Source organism: Chrysemys picta, chromosome 2 (genome assembly GCF_011386835.1).
Source record: "Chrysemys picta bellii isolate R12L10 chromosome 2, ASM1138683v2, whole genome shotgun sequence".
NCBI classification, from domain to species: domain Eukaryota; kingdom Metazoa; phylum Chordata; order Testudines; family Emydidae; genus Chrysemys; species Chrysemys picta.
In genome coordinates, this window is record NC_088792.1 from 79,780,742 (window position 1) to 79,805,458 (window position 24,717).

Here is a 24,717-nt window from a genome sequence, read left to right on the forward strand (position 1 = left end):
CAGCCTGACAGTTCACCTTTCAGTATGAACCTGGGAGATAGTTCTTTTAATTGTGCCTCTGCAGCTGTCAATCTTTCCCACTGATGACTTAGTAAGCTCTGATAAACTGCTACTGTTGCAGTAGACCAAATAGATGCCTTCAGTATGCATTTCAATTACCATTAAAATGGACAACACACAAAAATCATTTACCTGATTTTTTTTTTTTTTTTAATAAATTACAACAGGGAAAAGTCAATTCTTCAATAGATAGGCAATTTCATTCCTCCCCACAGTCCTTAGTTTCTCTTGTTTGTACATGTTTCTACATCGATCGGAGAGAAAAAATTAAGATTTTAAGAAAATGGTCCTGTAAAACAAATAGCCTAGTGGACAATTGTAGTAACAGAAAATACATTTAACTTGAAGCAACTAGATTTTAAGTTAGTGTCTCTTTAAATAGTTTCCAGAAGTTGTTTACCTAATAACATGATTTTATTCAGTATAAAATTCTTCCCACACCGGACAAGTGTTTATCTGGTCACTAGACATTCCTAGAATTCTGAAGTATTTGAGGCCAGAGCTACACCTTTTAGGAGAGTAGTGGAAGTAAATTTTGAAGTATGACGTATTTTAGAATAGAATTTAACCATGAATATTTCTTATTTGTCTGAGCCTTTAAAAAGAATGCAAAAACATTAGCACTTACACAGGTTTTACATTCTGCAGGGCAGGGGTTTTCTCTTGCTTCATAGAGACAACTATTCACACTTTAACCAACACCCTGGATTTGTACAAAAAGATAGTTCTCTACTCCAATAATCCTGTGTCTCAAGTATGATTTTTTTGTAAAGTAGCTTCATCAATGCTACATTTTTTCCATAGCAAATTGCTATAAAATATATTTGAGGATTTTAACAGCTATTTACTATTAACTTGGGTATGCAACATAATAGGTACTGTAATCCAGAAGCACATGAAAAGCGAGCAGCAGTAACTCATTTCTCATTGCTGGTTTAGGGCCTGCTCTCGTGATGTGTTGAGCACTGCCAACTCATAGCAATGTAAATTGCTCAGGCAAAGTTACTTATTGTTGTGTAAGACCCTAAGTGATATATATACACACACATTACCTTAATATTTGTAAATATTACAACACAAAGACAGACACTAATTGTATATTAAACTGGAACTTTATTTGATTACTGACAGTTTATGCTTTTTTTGAAGATTGCTTCTGGAGCTTCTTTACTTCATGCTTGATGATCCTGTTCCTCTGTAAATTAAAGAAATAATTTTGTAATATTAAGTCTAATAAGAGCAGCAAATGAACACAATCTATAGACATCTGTGCTACTCATGACTTTCTGGGTTTTCAAATTCTCTCCTTTTTAGCATAATCACTCTTTGTTTGGCAGATGTAGGTTTTACTGAAATCGCAGAAAGATATCACATGCACTATATATAGTGGTGTGACATATTTCAGACACTTCGATGGCCCAAATGGCAAAGGACTGCTGTCAGACTGGTAGCCTAGTTGTAGTGCCCTGCTACAAGTCTGAGTGAAACTCCTACTCAGTTTATTTTTTCACAGTTTGGCAGCATTGCTATTAAAGCAATGTGTGGCTCTCAGAAAAAGAGGGAAAGTAGTGTTTCATATTGTCAACAGCAATCCCTCACAAAGGATCAATGAACTTTGGAGACAACTTCAGTTCTCAACTGCAGAGATGTCTGGTACATAGCCTTGAAGACCAGCATGGAGTTAAGGGAGAGAAATATAGACTGAACTTGAATTAAGTGTTTAAAAATAAAAATAGCGATGAACAAGCATCAGCTAACTCAAAGGGCAAATTTATATTGCTTCTCTAGTTTTCTGCAAGCCTGAGTCCAAAATGAACAGAAAAATTAGTATAAGGAATGTTGTGATTACTAAAGTTTAGGCCCTAGCAAACTTTTTCCTCCACAGGAATTATGTATTTGAATCTGATTCAGAATAAAGAGCTAGATTTGCCTTTAAAACACCACAAATCAACAATCCAAAGACAGCTATACATTTAACCACTTACCATTTTCTTTGCCTTCATGACCTTGTAGCGATCAAAGTCTGTCATCTTGGCTTTCTGTTGAAGAAAATTTGCACTTCAGTTAAAAGTTAACTAAAATCTTCAGTGTTTAATTCCTTAAAACAGTTAAATGTAACATTGCAAAAATAAATATATTTTGTGCTTTTCAGCCAGACAACGCAAAAGAACTTTGCAAACCACCACTAAAATGAATTTACAACTCAGCGTACATGCCATTTATCTCCATAGCTGGGAACTGTCTGATGATGCAGAGAATAGACAAAAAACATTTTGTAGAGATAGCAAAGCAGAAAAATAGATGATTAAATTTAGTGGTAAAACCATCTGGTTTTCAATAACACAATTTACATTACAACCATGTTTTCTCTGCCTTTAGTCTTACTCTGCAACATTAATCTCAATTTTTCTACTAGATTATATCTGACAACTTTAGTAACATGCTAAGTGCAGAGTATGTTGTATCACACTGCAGATCAAACATACCTTTTCTCTGGCTTCAATCTTCTTTGCCCACCTTGTACCTGTCCATTTTTCATTAATATTTTCTTTCTCCCAGGCAACTCGCACATGCTTCTGACGAGCACTGCATTTAAACAATGTCATATATCAACATTATTTGCATTATCATCATACACAAATCAGCTCCTTCAGTGCTGCTCCAGCTTGCAATTTTAAATAAGTGAAATCAAATACCAAGTAGACAAGTTACATCTTTAGTACATGTCAAAGGTGTTAAACACAGAGCAAATTTAATCAAAGTCCTGTAAAAGTAAACTAAAACTTCCTTCTTGTGTTGGCAGTTAGGATTGAAGGGAGGGGCAATCTAGATACAATGGGATACCATTCTCTTGGCATTCATCTAAAATGGTTAGTAAAAAACAGAAGTTATGAGTTCAAAGTTATGGAAGCTTTATCAGCATAGTAGGTCTCATAGTACTACTCAGTAGTGATTGTGGCTTAGTGATTTTATAGATCACAGAAGCTGGAGAGAAAAGACTTGGAATTCAATCCACCTACAAATAGGGTACATAGTTCTTCAAATAAAGAACATATTGAATACTTCCACTTCGAATATGTAGCCATAGCCTATTGTTTAGGAGACAACACATGAAATTATACATTACTGTAATTCATTTATAACTTTTCCTTGTAAGTAATATGGGCTAGTATCTGCCTCAGTCAAATCTGCTACTTGTCACACTGTCAATACTCATAGCAATGAATCCAATACATTTAACCATGATCATATGGTCTGCTACGTCTTAACAGCACACACATCATTAAATCACTTAGTACATTATGAAAGATGATTAGTTCTGAAATTTAGACTTTGAGGATAACTTAAGAAAACACCTATACATCCATATGATCTTTTCTAAAATTTAGAAACAGACAATGTAAATTAGCTTCACAAGTTTAAACAGCCAAAAGGAAAGACAACTCACCTGTGTGGGAATTTGAGTACAAAATCGGTTAGCTGCATGCACTTGAAGGGCATAGCCTGCCTTCTTACACCACTGCAGGGGCCGTCAACTAGCGCCTAGAACAAGAGTGATTGAATGGATTCACTAACATTTTTCCAATATACTATGACAGACTACAGAAGGTTACTTTCAAATGAAGAAAGTGTTACAAACTGGAGGAGAGCACTATGCATTTGGAACACTGGAGAACATAACAAGAGTGGAGTACACTACCCAAACTCTATGGCAAGATCAACTGGTATTTATTTAAAGCATTGTTTCCCCAACACAGAAGGCCCAGGGAGACGCATGTTCTCACACAGGTGCAACTAAAGGTGCAGAAAACTTCTGTGCAACTTCCCCTTCCCTAATGCAAGTAGGAACAGCTCATATATATAGGACGACAGGCTCAGTCAGGTGAGCAGGGAAACTCAGAAAGCAAAACGTTAACAAAAATGAGTACAAATAAGAGACAGGAAAAATTAAAAAAAAAAAAAGAACAGAAACTGTGATGAGATGAGTCTGGAGGTAGTGTCCCTCTGCCAATAACAAGAATCCAATACAGGTATTCAGCTCCTTTTAGAAAGATATGAAAGCAAGAATGGCCATACAGGCCCAGACCAATGGTCCATCTAGCCCAGTATCCTGTCTTCAGACAGTGACCAATGCCAGGTACTTCAGAGGGAATGAACAGAACAGGGCAATTTATCGAGTGATCCATCCCATCCGTCAGAAGCTGACAGAAACTAGGGACACCCAGAGCATGGGGTTGCATCCCTGACCGTCTTGGCAAATAGCCATTGATACTTTCCATGGAAAATATCTAGAGCTTTTTTTAACCCAGTTATACTTTTGACCTTCACAACAACCCCTGGCAACGAGTTCCACAGGTTGACTGTACATTGTGTGAAGAAGCATGTTCTTATGATCCATACCCCTAATCATTTTTGTTGCCTTTTGATTACTTTTTCCAATTCTAATATATCATTTTTGAGATGGGGCAACCAGAACTTCATCGTATTCAAGGTGTGGGTGTATCATGGATTTATATAGCGACATGATATTTACTGTCTTATTATCTATCCCTTTCCTTGTGGTTCCTAACATTGTTAGCTTTTTTGACTGCCACTGCACACTGAGTGGATGTTTTGAGAGAACTATCCACAATGATTCCAAGGTCTCTTTCCTGAGTGGTAAGAGCTAATTTAGACCCCATCATTTTGTATGTATAGTTAGGATTATGTTTTCCAATATGCATTGCTTTGTATTTATCATTCAATTTCATCTGTTATTTTGTAGCCCAGTTTTGAGACCCCTTTGTAACTCCTCACAGTCTGCTTTGCACTTAACTATCCCACTACAGATCCCTGGGAGACACCACTATTTACCTCTCTCCATGCTGAAAACTATCCATTTATTCCTAGCCTTTGTTTCCTGTTTTTTAACCAGTTACTGATCCACTAGAGCAGGGGTCAGCAACCTTTCAGAACTGGTGTGCCGAGTCTTCGTTTATTTTGATTTAAGGTTTCGCGTGCCAGTAATACATTTTAACGTTTTTAGAAGGTCTCGTTCTAGAAGTCTAATATATATAACTAAACAATTGTTGTATGTAAAGTAAATAAGGTTTTTAAAATGTTTAAGAAGCTTCATTTAAATTTAAATTAAAATGCAGAGCCCCCCCGACCGGTTGCCAGGACCCAGGCAGTGTGAGTGCCACTGAAAATCAGCTTGCCATAGGTTGCCTACCCCTGCATTAGAGGACCTTCCTTCTTATCCTTACTATTGATCCTGCGAGGGGAAACAAGATTTTTCATATAAAGATTAATTGTAAAGCCTGCAGTGCACATGAGTATTTGTATTCCATTTTCCTTAACATTGTAAGCCCCTTAGAAAAATTGATATATGGAAAACTGAAGTATTTTAATATTGTACAAAAAAATACCTTTAAAATAGAGGATGAAAGAATTGGGGAAAGGAAAAGACTACAGATCTCTGAGCTTACCCTGTTCTGGTCAATAACATCCACAATTGCCACCAGCTTGCCAGCATGTGGCCCAAAGGAGATATAGGCAACTCGGCCAATCTCAACATAACGTTTGAACACCTGGAAGAAATGTTTTACTGAAATTAAGAGTCTGAATAAAAGTAGTATGACCAAAACCAGGAATTGCTATCTACAAAACCTTCAATTGCAGGGGCTGTTTTGCCCCATGGCCTGGGATAGGAGATCGAGTACTTTCAGACCAGTTTCAGTTTAGATTTCAGAATCTGCAGCTATTCCTTCTTGTCTTGTGTTTCTATTGTACATCCCATTTGAAAATCCTTCTTGTCAGAGGTAGGCTCAGGTAAGAGAGAGGGGTCCCTACAGGAGAAGGGAAACCAGGGACAGCCAAACGTCACCCACAATTTCACTTGCATTTCGGTCAGGGGTCAATGGTACTCCAAGAAAACTGCATGCCCCATTCCCCTGCCCGGCTAGGAAGGGAATCTATATTATCCCTAGGGATGGGAGGCAAGCACTGGTCTGGGCGGGGGTAGGACCAGCTCGGCGGCAGGCACCACACGAAGGGTCGGGGGTGGAATATGCCCCTCAGAGCTCACGGCTGGATGTGCGGGGGGGAGGGAGGTATCTGGCTATAAGCTCAGTGCTGACGGTGCCGCTACGGGGTGCCGTGGGAGACGCACGCTCGCTCCCCATATTACGGGGGGGGGGGGGAAGAGGACGGACCCATTTCAGCTTCGGGGGGGGGAGGTTTGTGCAAACTCTGGCAACGGCAGCCCGGCCCTGCGGTTCACCCGCCCACCGGCCCCGCCAGCCAAGCGATGGGCCCCGCCAATGGACCGGAGCTTTGGGCTCCCCTCGGTGGTGAGGAGGGGGCAGCAGGCACCAGTGGAGACGTGGGCGAGCCCCGCGCCGTAGAACACGTTCCCGGAGCGAGGTGGCCCCCGCCCTGCCCCGGGGGCTCCCGCCCGGGGTCCCCGCGCCCCGGCCCCGCTCCGGTCATCGGGAGGAGGCGGCTCAGCGCCCTGCCGGGGCTCGCTCCCGCCGCGCCGGGCTGGCGGGGGGGGATTCCCGGGCTGGTGGCGGAGGCCGCGGCCGCACGCACTCACCATGATGGCCGCCCGCGAGCAGAAAGGAGCGAGCAGCTTCCGCTGCGCCCGGACGCCGCTTCCGATCCCCTACTGCGCATGCCCCCACGCTGGAGAAGGTGGGCGCAAGCTCGCGTTCCAGATGCGCATGCTCCTGCGAGGGGGGAAGAAAGGAGGGGGGAGAGTTGCCTTACTAAGTGCGCATGCGCGCCAGGCAGTTCCGGTGGGTATCGAAGGGAATCGTTTCTGCCCCTCCTCCCAATAGGCATGCGTGCCAAACGATCACGGTGGGCGGGTCAAGATTTTTACCTCATCCTTTGGACGCATGCGTGACAAGCATGCCGGGCAGGGAAGGGGTGAGACTGTGGCCTCACCAATGCTCATGCGTAGTCTCGGGAGTGTCTCCCTCGCTCCCCTACTGTAATGCGCATGCGTGAGAGGCCGTCGGCCTAGAAGCTGTGTGCGCGCGCCCTGCCGCCGAGCGGAACGGAGGGCGCGCGGGTCCGGCCGGGCCTGCGCTGGAGTTCGCAGAGCGGGGTGCGCACAGAGCTGGTGCAGCGCATGCCCTGTAGTGATGCTGTACGGCACAGCCTGTACCAGCCCATGCATTTGCTGCACACGGGTAATGCGCGTTTTAAATGCCGTTGGCTTCTGTGGGGTTTTCCCTTTGCAATGCGAGAGGATAATTGATCTTATTAGTGTCTTTGCTTTCATTCACCACTTATCTCAGCATGGAGTCAGCCCTGCCGAGAAACTGTCTGGTGCTTAAAAGAGAAAAGATTCCAAGCCAGATCCAGAGTAGAAACAGAAGTTACCCAAAATCACAACCTCCTTTCTAGTCCAGTAAGTTTGTACACTTGCTCAGCTCTGTGAATGGTAAGAATAACGATGACCAGGGTACTCCCAACACTGTAACTCACAATGCATCAGTAGTGATGTTTGCCTTCCTTTCTGTAATTCCAGGAGGGTCTCTGGACCAAGGTACTATTTGTGAAGTTACGTGTGGAAGGAAGGCTGAGGAAAGCCACAATGGAGAAGTACTGAATCTTTCTACTGTAAAACAAAGTTTTTATAGAGCAGCCATACCTCAAGCCAAAGACTGAAAAAGGTGAGGACATTCTACAGGGCTTCCAGAGGGATAATGACATTGGCCATCTAAATCGTGCAAACTTGGCTGAGAATCAGAAGAAGGCCGTCCTAGCAACTCGGAAGTTGCCACCTTCAAATTTCAGTTTCCTAAAACACTAATGGGCTCAGGGGCTAGTCAGAAATATCGTTGTTGCAGTGTGCAGCTCTTACAAGAGTATAAATTTGCACATTACTCCAAACATCTGGATGGAGTGTTCTGTGAGTGTTCTTTAAACAGCAAGGAAGCAGTCTTGATTTCCATTCCCTTGAAAGACTGGTCAGATGGCAAGAAAATACTTGGGAGGCATAGCAAATCCAAAGAACATGTTCTTGCTATAGCAAAGTCAGATGAATTTGTTGCATTTGAGCACAAGAAAAAGTTTACATACTGCAATCAGCATACTCTGAAACAAATAGTTAAAATTACCATCTTTTATGGAAGGCAGAACCTTTTAATGAGGGGACAGGTACTAAACACTAAGATTGTACATGCGCTTTCATGTAATATCACAGGACTGGACCCTAATTTGAAAGAGCAGCTTAGGGTATGTCTACACTACGAAATTAGGTCGAATTTATAGAAGCCGGTTTTATAGAAATCGGTTTTATACAGTCGATTGTGTGTGTCCCCACACAAAATGCTCTAAGTGCATTAAGTCGGCGGACCGCGTCCACAGTACCAAGGCTAGTGTCGACTTCCGGAGCGTTGCACTGTGAGTAGCTATCCCGCGGTTCCCGCAGTCTCCGCCGCCCATTGGAATTCTGGGTTGAGATCCCAATGCCTGATGATGCAAAAACAGTGTCACGGGGGATTCTGGGTACATGTCGTCAGGCCCCTTCCCCTCCGTCAGAGCAACGGCAGACAATCGATTCGAGCCTTTTTACCTGGGTTATTTGTGCAGACAACATACCACGGCAAGCATGGAGCCCGCTCAAGTCAGCTCAGTTCACCGTCACCATATGTCATCTGGGTGCCAGCAGACGTGGTACTGCATTGCTACACAGCAGCAGCTAATTGCCTTTTGGCAGTAGACGGTGCAGTATGACTGGTAGCCTTCATCGGCTATCTGGGTGCTGGCAGACATGGGGCTGCATTGCTATACAGCAGCAGCTCCTTGCCTTTTGGCAGTGGATGGTGTATTACGACTGGTATCCATTGTCGTCGTATTCCTCAGTGAGTTTGATTGGAGGCACCTGGGCAGACATGTTTTGTCTCCTGGAGACTCAGTCCTGCTGGCAGTCCTATTGAACCGTCTTGATGATGATGGCTAGCAGTCGTAATTCAGCATTTTCTGCTAAGCACTCAGAAGATGCCGATGGCTATCAGTCATGCTGCACCATCTGCTGCCAGCTTAAGATGTAAAAAATAGATGGACCAGATTTATTCTGTATTCATTTGCTTCTCCCTCCCTCCGTGAAATCAAAGGCCTGCTAAACCCAGGGTTTTGAGTTCAATCTTTGGGGGGGCCATTCTGTGTGACAGTTGTTTGTGTTTCTCCCTGATGCACAGCCACCTTTGTTGATTTTAATTCCCTGTAAGCCATGTCGTCACTCGCCCCTCCCTCCCTCCAACAATAGTTTCGCGCCTTTTTTCAGCCCAGACGCCATAGCACTGGGATCATGGAGCCCGCTCAGATCACCGTGGCAATTATGAGCACTATAAACACCACGCGCATTGTCCTGGAGTATATGCAGAGCCAGAACATGCCAAAGCAAAACCAGGTGAGGCGGCGATTGCAGCGCGGCGACGAGAGTGATGAGGAAATTGACATGGACATAGACCTCTCACAAAGTACAGGCCCCAGCAATGTGCAAATCATGGTGTTACTGGGGCAGGTTCATGGCATGGAACGCCGATTCCGGGCCCAGGAAACAAGCACAGACTGGTGGGACCGCATTGTGTTGCAGGTGTGGGACGATTCCTAGTGGCTGCAAAACTTTTGCATGCGTAAGGGCACTTTCATGGAACTTTGTGACTTGCTTTCCCCTGCCCTGAAGTGCCAGAATACCAGGATGAGAGCAGCCCTCACAGTTGAGAAGCGAGTGGCGATAGCCCTGTGGAAGCTTGCAACGCCAGACAGTTACCGGTCAGTCAGGAATCAATTGGGGGTGGGCAAATCTACTGTGGGGGCTGCTGTGATCCAAGTAGCCAACTCAATCAAAGACCTGCTGATATCAAGGGTAGTGACTCTGGGAAACATGCAGGTCATAGTGGATGGCTTTGCTGCAATGGGATTCCCAAACTGTGGTGAGGCGATAGACAGAACGCATATCCCTGTCTTGTCACCAGAGCACCAAGCCACCAAGTACATAAATTGCAAGGGGTACTTTTCAATGCTGCTGCAAGCCCTGGTGGATCACAAGGGACGTTTCACTAACATCAACGTGGGATGGCCGGGAAAGGTACAGGATGCTCGCGTCTTCAGGAACTCTGGTCTGTTTCAAAAGCTGGAGGAAGGGACTTTCTTCCCAGACCAGAAAATAACAGTTGGGGATGTTGAAATGCCTATCGTTATCCTTGGAGACCCAGTCTACCCCTTAATGCCATGGCTCATGAAGCCGTACACAAGCAGCCTGGACAGTAGTCAGGACCTGTTCAACTATAGGCTGAGCAAGTGCCGAATGTGCATTTGGACATTTAAAAGCGCGCTGGCGCAGTTTACGGACTCGGATAGACCTCAGTGAAGCCAATATTCCAATTGTTATTGCTGCTTGCTGTGCGCTCCACAATATCTGTGAGAGTACGGGGGAGACATTTATGGCGGGGTGGGAGGTTGAGGCAAATCGCCTGGCCACTGATTACGCGCAGCCAGACACTAGGGCGGTTAGAAGAGTACAGCAGGGCACAGTGCGCATCAGAGAAGCTTTGAAAACCAGTTTTGTGACTGGCCAGGCTACGGTGTGAAACTTCTGTTTGTTTCTCCTTGATGAACCCTCCGTCCCCCCTCCCCCCGGTTCACTCTACTTCCCTGTAAACTAACTACCCTCCCCACCCCCCTTCGAGCACTGCTTGCAGAGGCAATAAAGTCATTGTTACTTCACAGCACACTTTCGTTACAAGGTCGCATTTTTCCTCTTATATTGAGGGCCTGCTGGTTTGGTGTGAGAGATCACTCACGCAGTGCCAGGCAACAGATTTTGGCTTGCAGGCAGCCATGGTAAGCCACAGTCTTTTGGCTTTTTTAACCTTCTTAACATGTGGGAATGGTTTCAAACAGTAGTGCCCTCATTTCCCATACCAAGCACCCGTTGGGTTGGCCATTTAAAATGGCTTTGCAATGTAAAAGGAGGGGCTGCGGTTTCCAGGTTAACATGCAGCACAAACCCAACTAACCCCCTCCCCCCCCACACCCAATTCTCTGGGATGATCACTTCATCCCTCCCCCCACCGCATGGCTAACAGCGGGGAACATTTCTGTTCAGCAGAGCAGGAACGGGCACCTCTGAATGTCCCCCTAATAAAATCATCCCATTTCAACCAGGTGACCGTGAATGATATCATTCTCCTGAGGATAACAAAGAGCGATAAGGAATGGATGTTGTCTGCATGCCAGCAAACATCGGGACCATACGCTACAATGCTTTGTTGTGCAATGATTCCAGACTACGTGCTACTGGCCTGGCGTGGTAAAGTGTCCTACCATGGCGGACGGGATAAGGCAGCCCTCCCCAGAAACCTTTTGCAAAGGCTTTGGGAGTACATGAAGGAGAGCCATCTGGAGATGTCCCTGGAGGATTTCCGCTCCATCCCCATACACGTTAACAGACTTTTCCAGTAGCTGTACTGGCCGCGATTGCTAGGGCAAATTAATCATTAATCATTAAACACGTTTGCTTTTAAACCATGTGTAATATTTACAAAGGTACACTCACCAGAGGTCCCTTGTGTGCCCTCAGGGTCTGGGAGCACACCTTGGGTGAGTTCGGGGGTTAGTGGTTCCAGGTCCAGGGTGATAAACATATCCTGGCTGTTGGGGAAACCGGTTTCTCCGCTTCCTTGCTGTGTGCCGTCTTCATTGTCTTCATCATCATCTTCCTCGTACCCCGAACCCACTTCCCTGTTGCGAGATTCTCCATTTATGGAGTCAAAGCACACGGTTGGGGTAGTGGTGGCTGCACCCCCTAGAATGGCATGCAGCTCCGCGTAGAAGCGGCATGTTTGCGGCTCTGCTCCGGATCTTCCGTTTGCCTCTCTGGCTTTCTGGTAGGCTTGCCTTAGCTCCTTAATTTTCATGCGGCACTGCTGTGCGTCCCTGTTATGGCCTCTGTCCTTCATGGCCTTTGAGACTTTTTCTAATATTTTGCTATTTCATTTACTGCTACGGAGTTCAGCTAGCACTAATTCGTCTCCCCATATGGCGAGCAGATCCCGTACCTCCTGTTCTGTCCATGCTGGAGCCAGTAATGTCGAATTCCGTCCACACTACCCCAAATCCGACCCGCAAAGGCCGATTTTAGCGCTAATCCCCTCATCAGAGGTGGAGTAAAGAAACCGGTTTAAAGGGACCTTTAAGTCGAAAAAAAGGCCTTTGTCATGTGGACGTATCCAGGCTTAATTCGATTTAACGCTGCTAAATTCTACCTAAACTCGTAGTGTAGACCAGGCCTTAGTTATAGACCATATAGTACAGTGCACATATCAGAACAAATGCAAAATGAGCTCATAAAATTGGTAGGAGTCCATATACGGAGAAAGATTATTGAGAGAGTTAAAAGCAGGACCATTTTTCAGTTTAATCGCTGATGCAGCTAGTGCTTGTCCAGCAAAAGAAAACATTTCACTGGTGTATGTTACATCCACTCAGGGCCGTCCCTAGCCATTTGGGTGCCCTACGCAGCCTCTCCATGGGGGGGATGTGTGGGGCCCCAGGCCTCCCCCCACTCCAGGGTCTGGGAGGCAGGAGCTGTGGGGGGCCACTTTTGGGGGCTCCACAGGCCCACAGTGGCCCGAGGGATTAGCGGGGGGCTGGGAGCAGCCCATTCCGTTTTCCTCGCCCCAGCCCCAGCCGTGTTGCGCGGGGGAGAGGGCTTGGGGGAAGGGATCTCCCCCACCACGCAGCAGCAGCGGCAGGTAGCGGAGTAGCCCGGCCCCAGACTGCTCTACTCTGCCAACTCCCAGCCACAGCGCTCCGCTTTCCGCTGCCGGTGAGAGCCGGGGGCAGTCCTTTCCCCAAACCAAGTGACATGGCTGGGGCCACGTCTCTCTGCTTCCCGCCACCGGTGAGTGCGGGGGGTGATCCTTTCCCTGCACTCACCGGTGGCCGGAAGCAGAGTGCCACGGCTGGGAGCTGGTTGCGCCACTTCCTGCTGCTGCCGGTGAGTGTGGGGTCACTGGGGGAAGAGGTGGAATGGGGGTGGTCTGGGGGCGGAGCAGGGGGGAAGGGTAGGAGGCAGGGCAGAGGGAATTGTCCATGGCCCCATGCTACCCTTAGGGACAGCCCTGCCCCTTGCAGGGGGGGCTGGCCGAGGGATAGGGCTGGTAGCTGGGGCTGGGGCTGCCGCGTATGCAGCATGCAGATGTCTAGGGCACCATGAAATTTGGGGCAATTTGAAATGAATGATGGGCAAGTAGAACTCCATGAAGACTTCATTGATTTTATAGAAGTCTTTGATACAACACAAAGCCTTACGGAGCCTCTTGAGGGTTACAGAAGGAACTGCTTGAGGGGCTACAACTATAACATGGTGAGCAATATAAGTGGTCAGAAGGCAAGAATTTGTGAAATCCTTCCAGCAGCCATGTACTCAGCCTTCAAGAACAGCAATTGTTCAGTCTTGTGCAGTGCAACAAGTGATTAACTGTTTTGACACTTTCTCAAAAATCATAACCATGCTGAAAGCTGTTGTAAAATATCCTATCATTCAGGGCCGGCTCTAACTTTTTTGCCGTCCCAAGCAACAAGAAAAAAAGAGCGCCGCCCCACCGAAACAAAAACAACCCCCCCGAGTGCCGCCCCACCGAAACAAAAACAACCCCCCCAAGCACCGCCCCACCGAAACAAAAACAACCCCCCCGAGCGCCGCTCCGCCCAAACAAAAACAACCCCCCCGAGCGCCGCCCCGCCCAAACAAAAAGAACCCCCCCCGAGTGCCGCTCCGCCCAAACAAAAACAACCCTCCCGAGCGCTGACCCGCCGAACCAAAAACAAACAAAAACCCCCGATTTTTTTGGTTTGGCGAGTACCACCTCGCCAAACCAAAAAAACAAAACAAAACCCCAAGCACCTCCCCGCCGAAACAAAACAAACAAAAAAACCCGAGCGCCGCCCCGCCACCCCAAGATTGGCCACCCCTTACAAGATGCCGCCCCAAGCACGTGCTTGGTCGGCTGGTGCCTGGAGCCGGCCCTGCTAGCAGTCAACCTACAGAGCTGCAGGAGCTCACAGTCTTGTTGAATAAACCCTGGGAGGAAGAAGAGGCTCAAATTATGGAGGGCGTGCCTTTGGATTGCAACACACAATGGATGAGTCAGATAGATACACTGAGTAGCTTCAAAACAGAGTCTGTTGTGGTTGTTGGTTACTTAGAGAAAATAGTTGATAATGATGGTGATGCTGAGAGATTGTTATATTCCATCACTAAATTTGACTTTCTGGTTATTATGGTGTGCGTTGAAAACATACTTTTGTGTACAAAATCTCTGCATGTATATATACAGCATTGTACTGTAGATGTAATTTATGTATTGGATGAAGCAAATATTATTCTTAATAAACTCAGGAGATTGAGAGAGGATGACAACCCAAAATTTGCTTCCCTGTATGCTGAAGTGAAGTGTTTGGCTGATGCTGTTTCTGTTGAAGTGTCACTTCCACCCACACATGGCAGAAAAATGCATTATGATAACATTGGTGCCACAGACCTTAGAGAATATGACAGGAAGAATGTATTCATTCCGTTCCGGGATCATGTAATTTCAGAGCTTCAGAAGCAAGTGATAGACTGCTCTTCATGTTTTCTTGCTCAGTTCCTTGTGCCAGATAAACTGCATATATTAGAGACTAAAGATATGGTGACGGCTCTGTATGATGCATACAAAGTGGACCTTTCTAACCTTGACAATTTTAAAGCAGAACTACAAAGATGGCATGAAAAATGGATAGACATTCCAAGGGTTGAACAGCCAAACAGCATTCTCAGTACTCTTCAAGAGCTGACCCCAGCATCCTATTCTGATCTCAACATTGCTCTCTCTCTGTTTGGCCATCATGCCAATCATTATTGCTTTGGAAAACATATAAGGGTATTGCAGACAGTCAAGACATGGCTAAAAAGCTCTTTATGTGAAAGTCAACTCACAGGACTGGCTTTATTGTATATATATCAAGATACTGATAGTGATGTGATTCAGATTTTAGAAGATTTTTACTCATCTAAACATTAGCAAAATGGTTTTGCTAATGAGAGGAGTATTCTGAGTATGACACAGAGAACAAGGGCCTTGTGAAACCCTTGATTTTCTGTCCCTGTAAGTGGTGTAATGAAATAGTTCAAATGTATCTGAAATTTAGTTTTTGTGGTGTTTTATATGGTTTTGATTTAGAAGATGTTTTAAAAATTAAATGAGTGCTTTATTATTCAGTGTGAGTGTTGTAAGCTAGCACCCAAGGAACAGTTCACAAAGGGTCGGTGAGCATTTAACTCCCTCGGGTTCTTTTGAAAACCCTACCCAAAATTCATAGTATTGTTTTTGTAAACAGGTGTAAGGTCACATCAGCAATTCTGGATTTCATCCATTCTGTAATGGACTGATAATAATGATCAGCTTTTTTCATCTGTTGCTCATTACATACTTGACAAATCAGAAGATAAGGCAGAGGTGGGCAAACTATGGCCTGGGGCATATCCGGACCTCCAGACATTTTAATCTGGCGCTTGAGCTCCCGCTGGGGAGTGGAGTCTGGGGCTTGTCCCACTCTGCGCGGCTCCCAGAAGCAGTGGCATGTCCCCCCTCTGGCTCCTATGCGTAGAAGCAGCCAAGGGGCTCCGCATGCTAGCACCGCCCCTGCAGCTCCCATTGGCCGGGAACCGGGAACCAATGGGAGCTCCAGGGGTGCGGCGCCTGCAGCCGGGGCAGCGCACAAAGCCGCCTGGCTGCCCCTCCGCGTAGGAGCCAGATAGGGGACAAGCCACTGCTTCTGGGAGCTGCTTGAGGTAAGTGCCGTCTGGAGCCTGCACTCCGGACCTCCTGCTGCACCCCAGCCCCCTACCCCAGCCCTGATCCCCCTCCCGCCCTCTGAACCCCGCAGTCCCAGTCCAAAGCACCCTCCTGCACCCCCAACTCCTCATCCCTAGCCCCACCCCAGAGCCCTCACCCCCAGCCAGAGCCCTCACTCCCCCACACACACCCCAGCCCGGAGCGCTCCCGCACCCTGAACTCCTCATTTCTGGCCCCACCTGAGCCCGCACCTCCAGCTGGAACCCTCACCCCAGCTCCAAATTTTGTGCACATTCATGGCCCACCATACAATTTCCATACCCAGATGTGGCCCTCAGGCCAAAAAGTTTGCCCACCCCTGAGATAAGGAGAATGTAGGAGTTTTCCTAAGAAAGGCTTGGTCTTTTAATCACTTTCACCTTTAGATTGGAGTTGCTCAAACTTGACAGCACCAGTGGGTGTCTTCACAACTTGGTAGGAAATTGAGGGCTGCACCTAATTTGCATAAATGTAAGTTCCACACATCTGTATTTACACCTTCCTTGACAGAGGAATATAGTGCTTACTATTGAGTTCATGAATTGCTAACACTCAGAAGAATACCAAACTTGGGTTATGGCCTGTTAAAATTCAGTATTTGAAATGGGATTTAACTCTGTATCAAAGACACAAGATATGAATAGCCATTTAGGTGACCCATGTTATAGGGGTGCAATTTATAGCCATTGAAGCAGTATCAGCAGGGGCCTTTGACTATACTATACATACTATTATTGTGCCATTACAAATAATGGGATGCCATTGGATGTGTGGATGTAAAGCACAGAAAGGGTTAATTATTCCCCGTTATTCAGATTTTTTTAAAAAATTAGCCTTACCTCAGTCCTTTGTAAATTTAGCTGAGAAGGTGGTTGTGTGTGTTAACTTTCCTTCCTGTTACTTCCCAAAAGAAAAAAATATTCAAAAGTACTGATGAAGTAAGCATGGGCGCCACCCATTAGCGTGGGACCATCTTACTAGATGTCATCATAGGCCATTTCCCAACCGGGGAATTTTCAGCATGACTTTCAGGTTCAATTTTGTTGCTGATTTTACACTCTTCCCCTAATTCTTTAAAAATTAGAGATAGAAGAATCATGGTTCATTCCCCTACTGTCTGTCTGTGGTAGGGCACCCCTTCTAGACGCTACATGGGGAACACACGCAGATTCAATTATCCCCCATCTTAGCGGGTGTTGCAGGGCATCTTTCTTATGGTCCAGTGCTCAACCCTCCGGCCAAGGCCTCTGAAGTCTCAGCCCCTCTTGGGGTCCCAGGCAAAACAACAATACAGTCTGCAGTCAGTGAATGGGGTCAAAGAGAAGAAAAGAAAAAGCTGTCTGTAGCTCCCTCCAGGGTATGGACCTCTCTTATTTCAGAGGGGCCCTTGGACTAGTATCTCTATCCACTTGAGTTCCAGTGTAAAGTATCAGGCCTCTTTCCCCTTCTGCTCAGGGGTACTGCATCCTCCTCTGCAGGCTGTCAGCCCTCTCTTCAGGGCTGGAACAGATCAACAGTCTGCCCAAGTCTGGGTTCCCTTCCTTTTAACACCTCCTCCAATCCTGGCATGATTTGCAGGCACACAGGAGTGGGGCCATTCCAACCCACAGCAGCTCCTTAGCCCCTTCCATGCTAGTACAGGGTATATATACCCCGTCACACCTATCAGTGTAGGGTTATTCTCTGTATTGCATGCTAGGGCTTTGTCCTGTCTAGTTCTAGGCACCTTTTCAACTTCAAGAATGAATTCGCAGTGAGTTGAAATCACTTGCATTGACATCTCCATTTCATTTCTCACGTGTTTCTCCTATGCAGCTAGTTTTTAAGTACTTCTCCCTGACAGGTGTTGCTTTCTGTGAAAGTCTTTTTGTCTCAGGCAGCTCTTTTTCTACTCTCCCTTTCTCTGGTCAGCATTCTTGTAGGTTGGAAATGTATTTGTTTCATTTTTTCTTCTTTGGCATGTACATTTGGAGTCAAGAGGTGAACCTGAAACAAAGCCTTAGGTGTAAATGTGCCTGAACTTTAAGGGGGCTTGGAATCTGATTCAAAACATAACCATTCTTAAAAAATGAAAGTTGTATCAAAACCACAGCTCTGACCCCTCACAAAATTTGTGAATTCAAAGTGGGTCTCTAATGCTGAATTATGTGATATGGGGGATGATTTTCAAAAATACAAATGGCAGGCACCTAACTTGCACAGAAAGTCAATAGGAGTTAAGGGCTTAATAATCATTTGTGCCTTTGAAAATCACTGGGCTTATCTCTGCTACTCAGTTTTTAACCACTCGAGGGATATCTCCTGAAGACCTGGCACTGAGAAACCAAGCTTTTGGGGTACTGAGCCTCAATTCCCAATATTTCACAAGATCACTTCAACTTGCCAATTTTCCATCTCTTTGGAAGATAATTTCAAACATCTTGATGTTTCTATCCTGCTAATGTTATCTGCCATGACCAAGAAATAGGCATTGGTCAAGGAACCAGAGAAAATGTGCTCCTAGTTTGTCTCTTTTTAATCAAGAAAATATTTGGACCCTTTTATTTCAATAAAAAGTTGCTAAAATCCCTTTAAACGCATCAGGCAGGTTTTTAACAGGATTTAATTTGTAGTGTCTAAATAAAACCTTAGAAATAAAGGAGAAAATTGAAAATATGAGCAAGGAGTGAGAAAGTTACCCACCGACCCCCTCGCGTAGCGCTTGCTGAAGAACTCGTCACTGCTGGGAGTATGGGGGCAATACATTGCAGTGAGGATGTGTTCCAGCTGGTGTCTTTAGGGGAGCAGGATCCAGCCAAGGCATGGGACTACAGTGACTGGTAGATATGTGGGAGGAGCTGCACCTTTCTCTTCTACAGCTCCCACTCTAGGCCCCATGCAGTGCAAACATGATTTCTCTTTCATGCTCTGGCTGCTCAGTCCCCCCCCCCCCACTCATCCTCCCTCCATGGCTCCACATGGTGCTGTTGTATGATGAGCACATGGAACCAGAAGGGGAGTTAATGGGAATGTGGGGTGAGCTGAGGGCACCTGAGGATGCATGGGGAGGTTTTGCCAGTTTTTAGGTGGGAGGCCTGTCTTGGAGGGGTGGAGTTGTATATGAAGCCTGGGGTAGAGGAGCCAAGTGGCTTGGTGTTGAGGCATTGGGCTTGCAGGGTCCTACAGCACAGCTGCCTCAGCTCTCCAGTGCATAGCTGCAGCACTAAGACAGCAGTTAATACACTGTTACCTCAATACCAGGGCAAAGACTTGCTACCTGTGCCCTCTCACCTGTCCTATAGCCCCCCTGCCCTTTCTGACATCTTCACTCCTGCCTCCCCTCACTGCGTCTAGGGTGGTGGGCAACATTGAGGGGATGGGAAGGTAAAGGAGTAGGTAGGGGGCTAGAATGAGCAGGGATGAGGAGAGGTCAGGTGGATCATTTTGGGTGTGCAGAAAGTGTTTTGGTTGGAGGCCTGGGTCAGAGGGAACCGGTGCTGGGTTTTCAGAGGTCAGCTCCCTGGAGCACCAAAGCACCTGCACATTGGGAAGCTCTTGATGAGATGATATCTCAGTGCAGACATCTGGTTGCTCCTTGGCACCCCAGATAGCTGAATAGAAGTGTTGAAGGAGCTGAGTGTCTGTGTTGAGGCACTGGCACTTGAAGGACTGCCCACGGCACTGCTGCCTCAGACAGTGGGATCCACTCCAGCCCCCATCCATACATTCCTGATTCCTCTGTACACAAGCCTCTTCTCTTCCAGGCCTATGCATCCCTGCAAATCCACCACCCCATTTCCCCAAAGACTTGCTTACCCTGCCAGACACCCCACATCTCTGCCCATGCCCCATTGCCATGTCTCTCCCACAGTCTAGCCCCCTATCCTGTTAACACTGAATGAGAGGAATAACTCTGTGTGTTAATGTTTCAGAAGGGGCCTATGGCTTAGATATTATCTGAATATGAAGTCTGGACAGTCTGCGGTTGTTTAGGACCCAAACAAGTGTATGGGCAACCAGTCAACATTTTGGTAAGGGAGCCCTTTTAAATGTTTCTTTTGTAAAAGTTAGTAAAAAATGACAAAATTCAATTGCTCTCTGGACAGTCAGTATGGCACACTTGGAGACTCCGTTTAATTATTAAAGTACAAAACAGAGGAAGTTCAGGCTTGCTTTCAGGACAAATCTTGAAGCAACCTTTATTACAGAGTTGCTGAATGTCAAAATGTATAGCAATATGCAATCATGGGCTTGGGTTTTTATTAATAACTAAATGAGAAGGGAGTTGTTCAAAAATTTAGTGATCAACTTTACATGGTAGCCTAAATCTTCTGTCATGTTCTATATGGTAATGAAAATCATTGTTTTTTTGTTTTCCTTCTGAGTGCACCTCGCAGTTACAACCCATAGATAGTGGCCAATGACCTTACCCGTTTCAGAAATGAGTTTTTCTTTTAGCTTCAGTTCGACAGATGAGTATTGCCACTATCTTCCTTTAGCTTATGGTTTTGTCCTTTTGCTTGTATCTTGGAACTACTGACCAGGTAAGTCTAAAGGAGACTTTTATGCCACAATAACCTGTAGTGAATGGTGGTTCTTTCCCCCCTCTCCCCCCAAATGCTTAACAAACAAAACAGTTTACTGACAAGTTGCCTGTTACACTATAACACCATGAGTCTATAGCAACGAGTGCTGAGACCTCTCTTGAGAGATCCAATGCATTATAAATACCAGTTCCTTGATTTCTGTTCTCCACTCTACTTATGTTTCTGGCCTTTTTCCCTTTTTTTTTTTAATAAATATATTTATTTATTTCTCCCTTGGTTTTCTAAAATGCAGTTCTTCAAAGAACATTTCAAGTTTTTGTCTTCTGCTGTCACTGAGAGTCTGTTCATTCTGTAGCAAGTACGTGGTCCATATGATTGATATTCTTTCGCATGCGTGATACAACACACAAGTAAACAACAAAGATGAGACACAGCAATGCCACGGCTGTGAAGAAAAAGAGGAGACCAGCAAACAAAAAAGGGTTCACAGGTAGCTGGATCAGCTGGCTTTCTGCTGGGATCATGTTGGTGAGGTTCAGCATGTAACCAAGAGACCATGCTATACTGCTGTTACCAACCTGAAATGCGAAAAAGAAAAAATTCATATCAACTTTTTTGCTAAACGCCAGAGAACCCAAAAGCTGCAGCACAGCTGACACTGGCAACTGTTCTAAAAATACTGGAGGCAAGGCCTTAGCAAAGGCTTGCAAGGATTTTTAAGAGAACAGATACTTTCCTAAATCTTTCAACATTACATAGAGGGACGAAAGAGGAATCCTGTAAAGCAGTAGCATTGGTGGTTCAGTGGTAGAATTCTCGCCTGCCATGCGGGAGCCCCGGTTTCGATTCCTGGCCAATGCACAGCTTGAGCCTTCGGGGGAGGGATAGCTCAGTGGTTTAAGCATTGGCTTACTAAACCCAGGGTTGTGAGTTCAATCACTGAGGGGGCCACTTAGGAATCTGGGGCAAAAATCAAAATTGGTCCTGCTAGTGAAGGCAGGGGGCTGGACTCAATGACCTTTCAAGGTCTCTTCCAGTTCTAGGAGATGGGATATCTCCATTAATATATAAATATTAATAAAGTTACACATGATTTTTTGCTATCTCCGTTTCTATATCATTTGGCTTAAACAACTGAGATAAAAAGACATCAGATTGATTCCCACACTGAGAATGAGTAGAGTATGGTTCTATCTCATCTATTTTATCTTAGTCTATCGTATTTAAAATGTATGTGTGTGTGACCAATTACTATAAGTATCTTAGTGTGAAGAACAATTTAAGGTATCAGCAAACATAACAATCATAGAACTGGACTCTACTTTCACCATCCTAGTGTTTGGCTACTTATACCTGAATTACACACACACACACACACACACACACCCCTCTTTAACTCTGAATTTTCAAAAGACAGCCTCTTATAAAATGGCACCCACAAAAAAAGGCCAAGAGAAAGCCCCAAATCAGTCACTCTTATTATTAATATTAACTCTCATTCTAGTGCAATATTGTTGATTGCTGTAGCTCCTTGGTATTTATAAAGTCATTGACCCCCTTCTTTTTGCCCAACACAGGAGAAAGGGGGATTGTTTGCAGGCAACTGGTGAAATTAGGCGGATTGGTTGGAGACTGTAGGAGTGGGCTGTTTGTCATCCCTTTGCCTGTCAGGTTTGGGCCCTGGCAGCACTCCTAGAAATAACTGTTCTTTGTCATTTAGAAACATGTCCATTTAAATAAGTACTTTGTGTTTCACTTGGATCAGTACTTTCTGTGCTGCTGGCCTGGGGGGAACAATCATAAGTGAAATTCACCCTTATGCTGAGAACCAATACCAGGCTTATGCAACAGAGACGTTCTGGTTAAAGACCTCAAAATAACCCTCGTGCTGGCCTTTTGCATAGGAGTTAATTTACCTACTGCAAACACTTTGAGATCTTCTGGTAGCTGGCCCCTACATGGTAAAGCAAGGAAGGCAGTGTAATTATTTCCTTCTCTATACTGATGGATTTGCTCAAATGATGGAGCTCTGCTATTTAGAAAAATCTTGCTCAGAATTTCTTGATGTCTTGTTCTCAAGTGCAGTGAGAGGATTACTCTTATTGTACAGTATCTGCACTCCTCTTCATTTTGTGTTACCTCATATTGTAATGGGCCAGTGCTAACCCATTTGAAAGCTCTATGAAGAGATTACGAATCTTATTGAAACAAGTTGCAGAAATAAGACTTGTAGTGGGAAGGAAGGGATCACAGCATAGCTGAGTCTAATTACTCAGAGGAAACACTGCTGTAACTGTCACTGAATCTAAATGGCGGTGGGTGCAGAAAGTTTGTTTACAGTCCTGTCCTCTACACTTCATTAAAAGTAATAAAACCTACGAGTCAATCACCCCAGCAACCCTAAGAAACAAGACAATGTAGATGCCTGCTTTTCAGTGCCCTCATTTAGGCCCCAGTCCTGCCATTTGATTTTTATGGGCAGATCCTGGTACCTGTAGAGAGTCCTGTTGATTTCAGTGGGATTCCATCTGGGTAGATCATTACACATTGGGCCAAACTCTGCTCTGTTACATCCCGTGAGCGGACAACTTTCTCAAACTGCTCTACAGACAGAGTACATAAAGTCGAAACTCGCACCCACCACCCTGGAGTTTGGCTGTTAATGAAGAAGAGTAATAAGATAAAGATTATCTGAAATCATCTCCCCACTAGGCTTAGCTACTCATACGGTCCCTCCTTCAGGACTGCTCAGATCATGCCTTACATCTTCTCTCCCCAGAAGGCCAGTCCCACTTCCCCTATCCAGGTGGTAACAAATTATCTCCCACACAGTGAGTCAACAGAACTCACTTGGTTGTGGCAAGGTGTTTCAGGCAAATATTGCCATCTTATTACACACCACTGTGCAGCCCAAGTGACTTCAGTGGATTTGCACAGGCATAATAGAGAGCAGAATTTTTTCATCTCACTCTTTAATAGTCTAAAGAATCTAGGATCACTGAATCATATTGTCACCACCAGAATCATTAGGAGTTGGCATTGGAGCTAAAGACACAGCCCTTACTTAGCTTTAAATATCTAAAAATCTTCTACAGAAGCTGCCCACAATCAGTATGTATTTGCAAGGTAAAATGTCCTTCTGTCACCATTTTCCACATTCTTCTTCATGTTCTAATAATAATAAATAATAATATAAATTAATTAATTAATACTCACTTCTTTTTGGAAATGTATCTGGGGCCAAGTCTCCGTGTTAAATTTATATCCATGTACAAGCAGGTAATAGAGGTAGTTTGCTGAAAAGCAGTAGGATCTAGCATATGCTTCTTCAAACTTAGGCAGCATAAATGGAAGCTGACAAATAAAAATAAATAGGATCAACACGTAAATTAAAATGCCAAAAAATTCTTTTAACTAAGGACTCGCATAAAGTACACTTCCCAATCTAATTAGCACTTACTAGCTGTTTTCAGAAGCATCCTAAGAAAAATATTATTGTAGGCAAATAGACATGGTGATTTAATTGGAAGGGACTGTGCTGTTGATGTATTTTGTACTGTAAACAATAATTAAAAATAAAAATTGCATGAAAGACTGAAATTGTTAGTCTACATCAGGGGTAGGCAACCTATGGCACGCATGCCGAAGGTGGCACGCGAGCTGATTTTCAGTGGCACTCACACTGCCTGGGTCCTGGCCACTGGTCCGGGGGGCTCTGCATTTTAATTTAATTTTAAATGAAGCTTCTTAAACATTTTAAAAATCGTATTTACTTTACATACAACAATAGTTTAGTTCTATATTATAGACTTATAGAAAGAGACCTTCTAAAAGCGTTAAAATGTATTACGGGCATGCGAAACCTTAAATTAGAGTTAATAAATGAAGACTCGGCACACCTCTTCTGAAAGGTTGCCTACCCCGGTCTACATTTTCTATCTGATCTTGTAGCATATCTAAAATTGTGGTAATAAATTTCAGGGGCAAGGTCTTCAAGAAGATTGCACAGTCATCCTAAGTGTGACAACAAGTGATCAGATCATAAGGACATAAAATTATAGTTTGGCACGCTAGCAGAGAACACAGGGTCAGTTTGTGGACTCAGCTACCTCACTGTAAATCTGAAATAACACCATTGAGGTCACTCAAGTTACTCTGGATTGCCACTGATGTAGCTAAAATCAGAATATCGTCTGCAGGATATGCTGATGCAGTACAGAAGTACGGATTTGACAAGAGGTTCGGATAGG

General features: G+C 45.0%; 2 protein-coding genes, 1 long non-coding RNA gene and 1 other non-coding gene across 6 annotated transcripts in view; 2 read left to right on the plus strand and 2 right to left on the minus strand.

Moving 5' to 3' along the window:
• Nucleotides 1–1,153: 1,153 nt before the first annotated feature.
• Nucleotides 1,154–6,770, minus strand: RPL14 (ribosomal protein L14). The gene is made up of 6 exons (XM_005278680.4): nt 6,638–6,770; nt 5,529–5,630; nt 3,509–3,603; nt 2,547–2,646; nt 2,046–2,099; nt 1,154–1,255 (listed from the first exon to the last, which is right to left on the minus strand). Exons 1-6 carry the CDS (start codon nt 6,638–6,640, stop codon nt 1,193–1,195), a joined length of 417 nt encoding a protein of 138 aa, XP_005278737.1. The 5' UTR covers nt 6,641–6,770; the 3' UTR covers nt 1,154–1,192.
• A 328-nt stretch (nt 6,771–7,098) lies between these two features.
• Nucleotides 7,099–10,787, plus strand: LOC101952604 (uncharacterized). Its single transcript, XR_006172290.2, has 3 exons — nt 7,099–7,238; nt 7,347–7,492; nt 7,580–10,787. It is a non-coding gene; the product is annotated as an uncharacterized LOC101952604 (long non-coding RNA).
• Nucleotides 10,788–20,011: 9,224 nt separating this feature from the next.
• Nucleotides 20,012–24,717, minus strand: part of ENTPD3 (ectonucleoside triphosphate diphosphohydrolase 3) — a 36,807-nt gene continuing 32,101 nt past the window's right edge. For all 3 annotated transcript variants that reach the window (XM_042840680.2, XM_042840678.2, XM_005278678.4), the window contains 2 exons: nt 23,684–23,821; nt 20,012–21,045 (listed from right to left, as the gene is read on the minus strand). In XM_042840680.2, coding sequence (XP_042696614.2) covers nt 20,812–21,045; nt 23,684–23,821 — 372 coding nt within the window. In that variant the 3' untranslated portion in view covers nt 20,012–20,811. The remainder of the gene's footprint in view (nt 21,046–23,683; nt 23,822–24,717) is intronic.
• On the plus strand, nt 21,258–21,328 carry TRNAG-GCC (transfer RNA glycine (anticodon GCC)). Its single transcript has one exon. It is a non-coding gene; the product is annotated as a tRNA-Gly (tRNA).

Bases quoted from the DNA above. Each gene is read 5' to 3' on its own strand.
- RPL14 (XM_005278680.4), bottom strand. The intron at 2,647-3,508 runs GTGAGTTGTCTT...GTTTAAATGCAG, and splicing joins GTACTCAAATTCCCACACAG to TGCTCGTCAGAAGCATGTGC. The intron at 1,256-2,045 runs GTAAGTGGTTAA...TTTAATTTACAG, and splicing joins TCATGAAGGCAAAGAAAATG to AGGAACAGGATCATCAAGCA.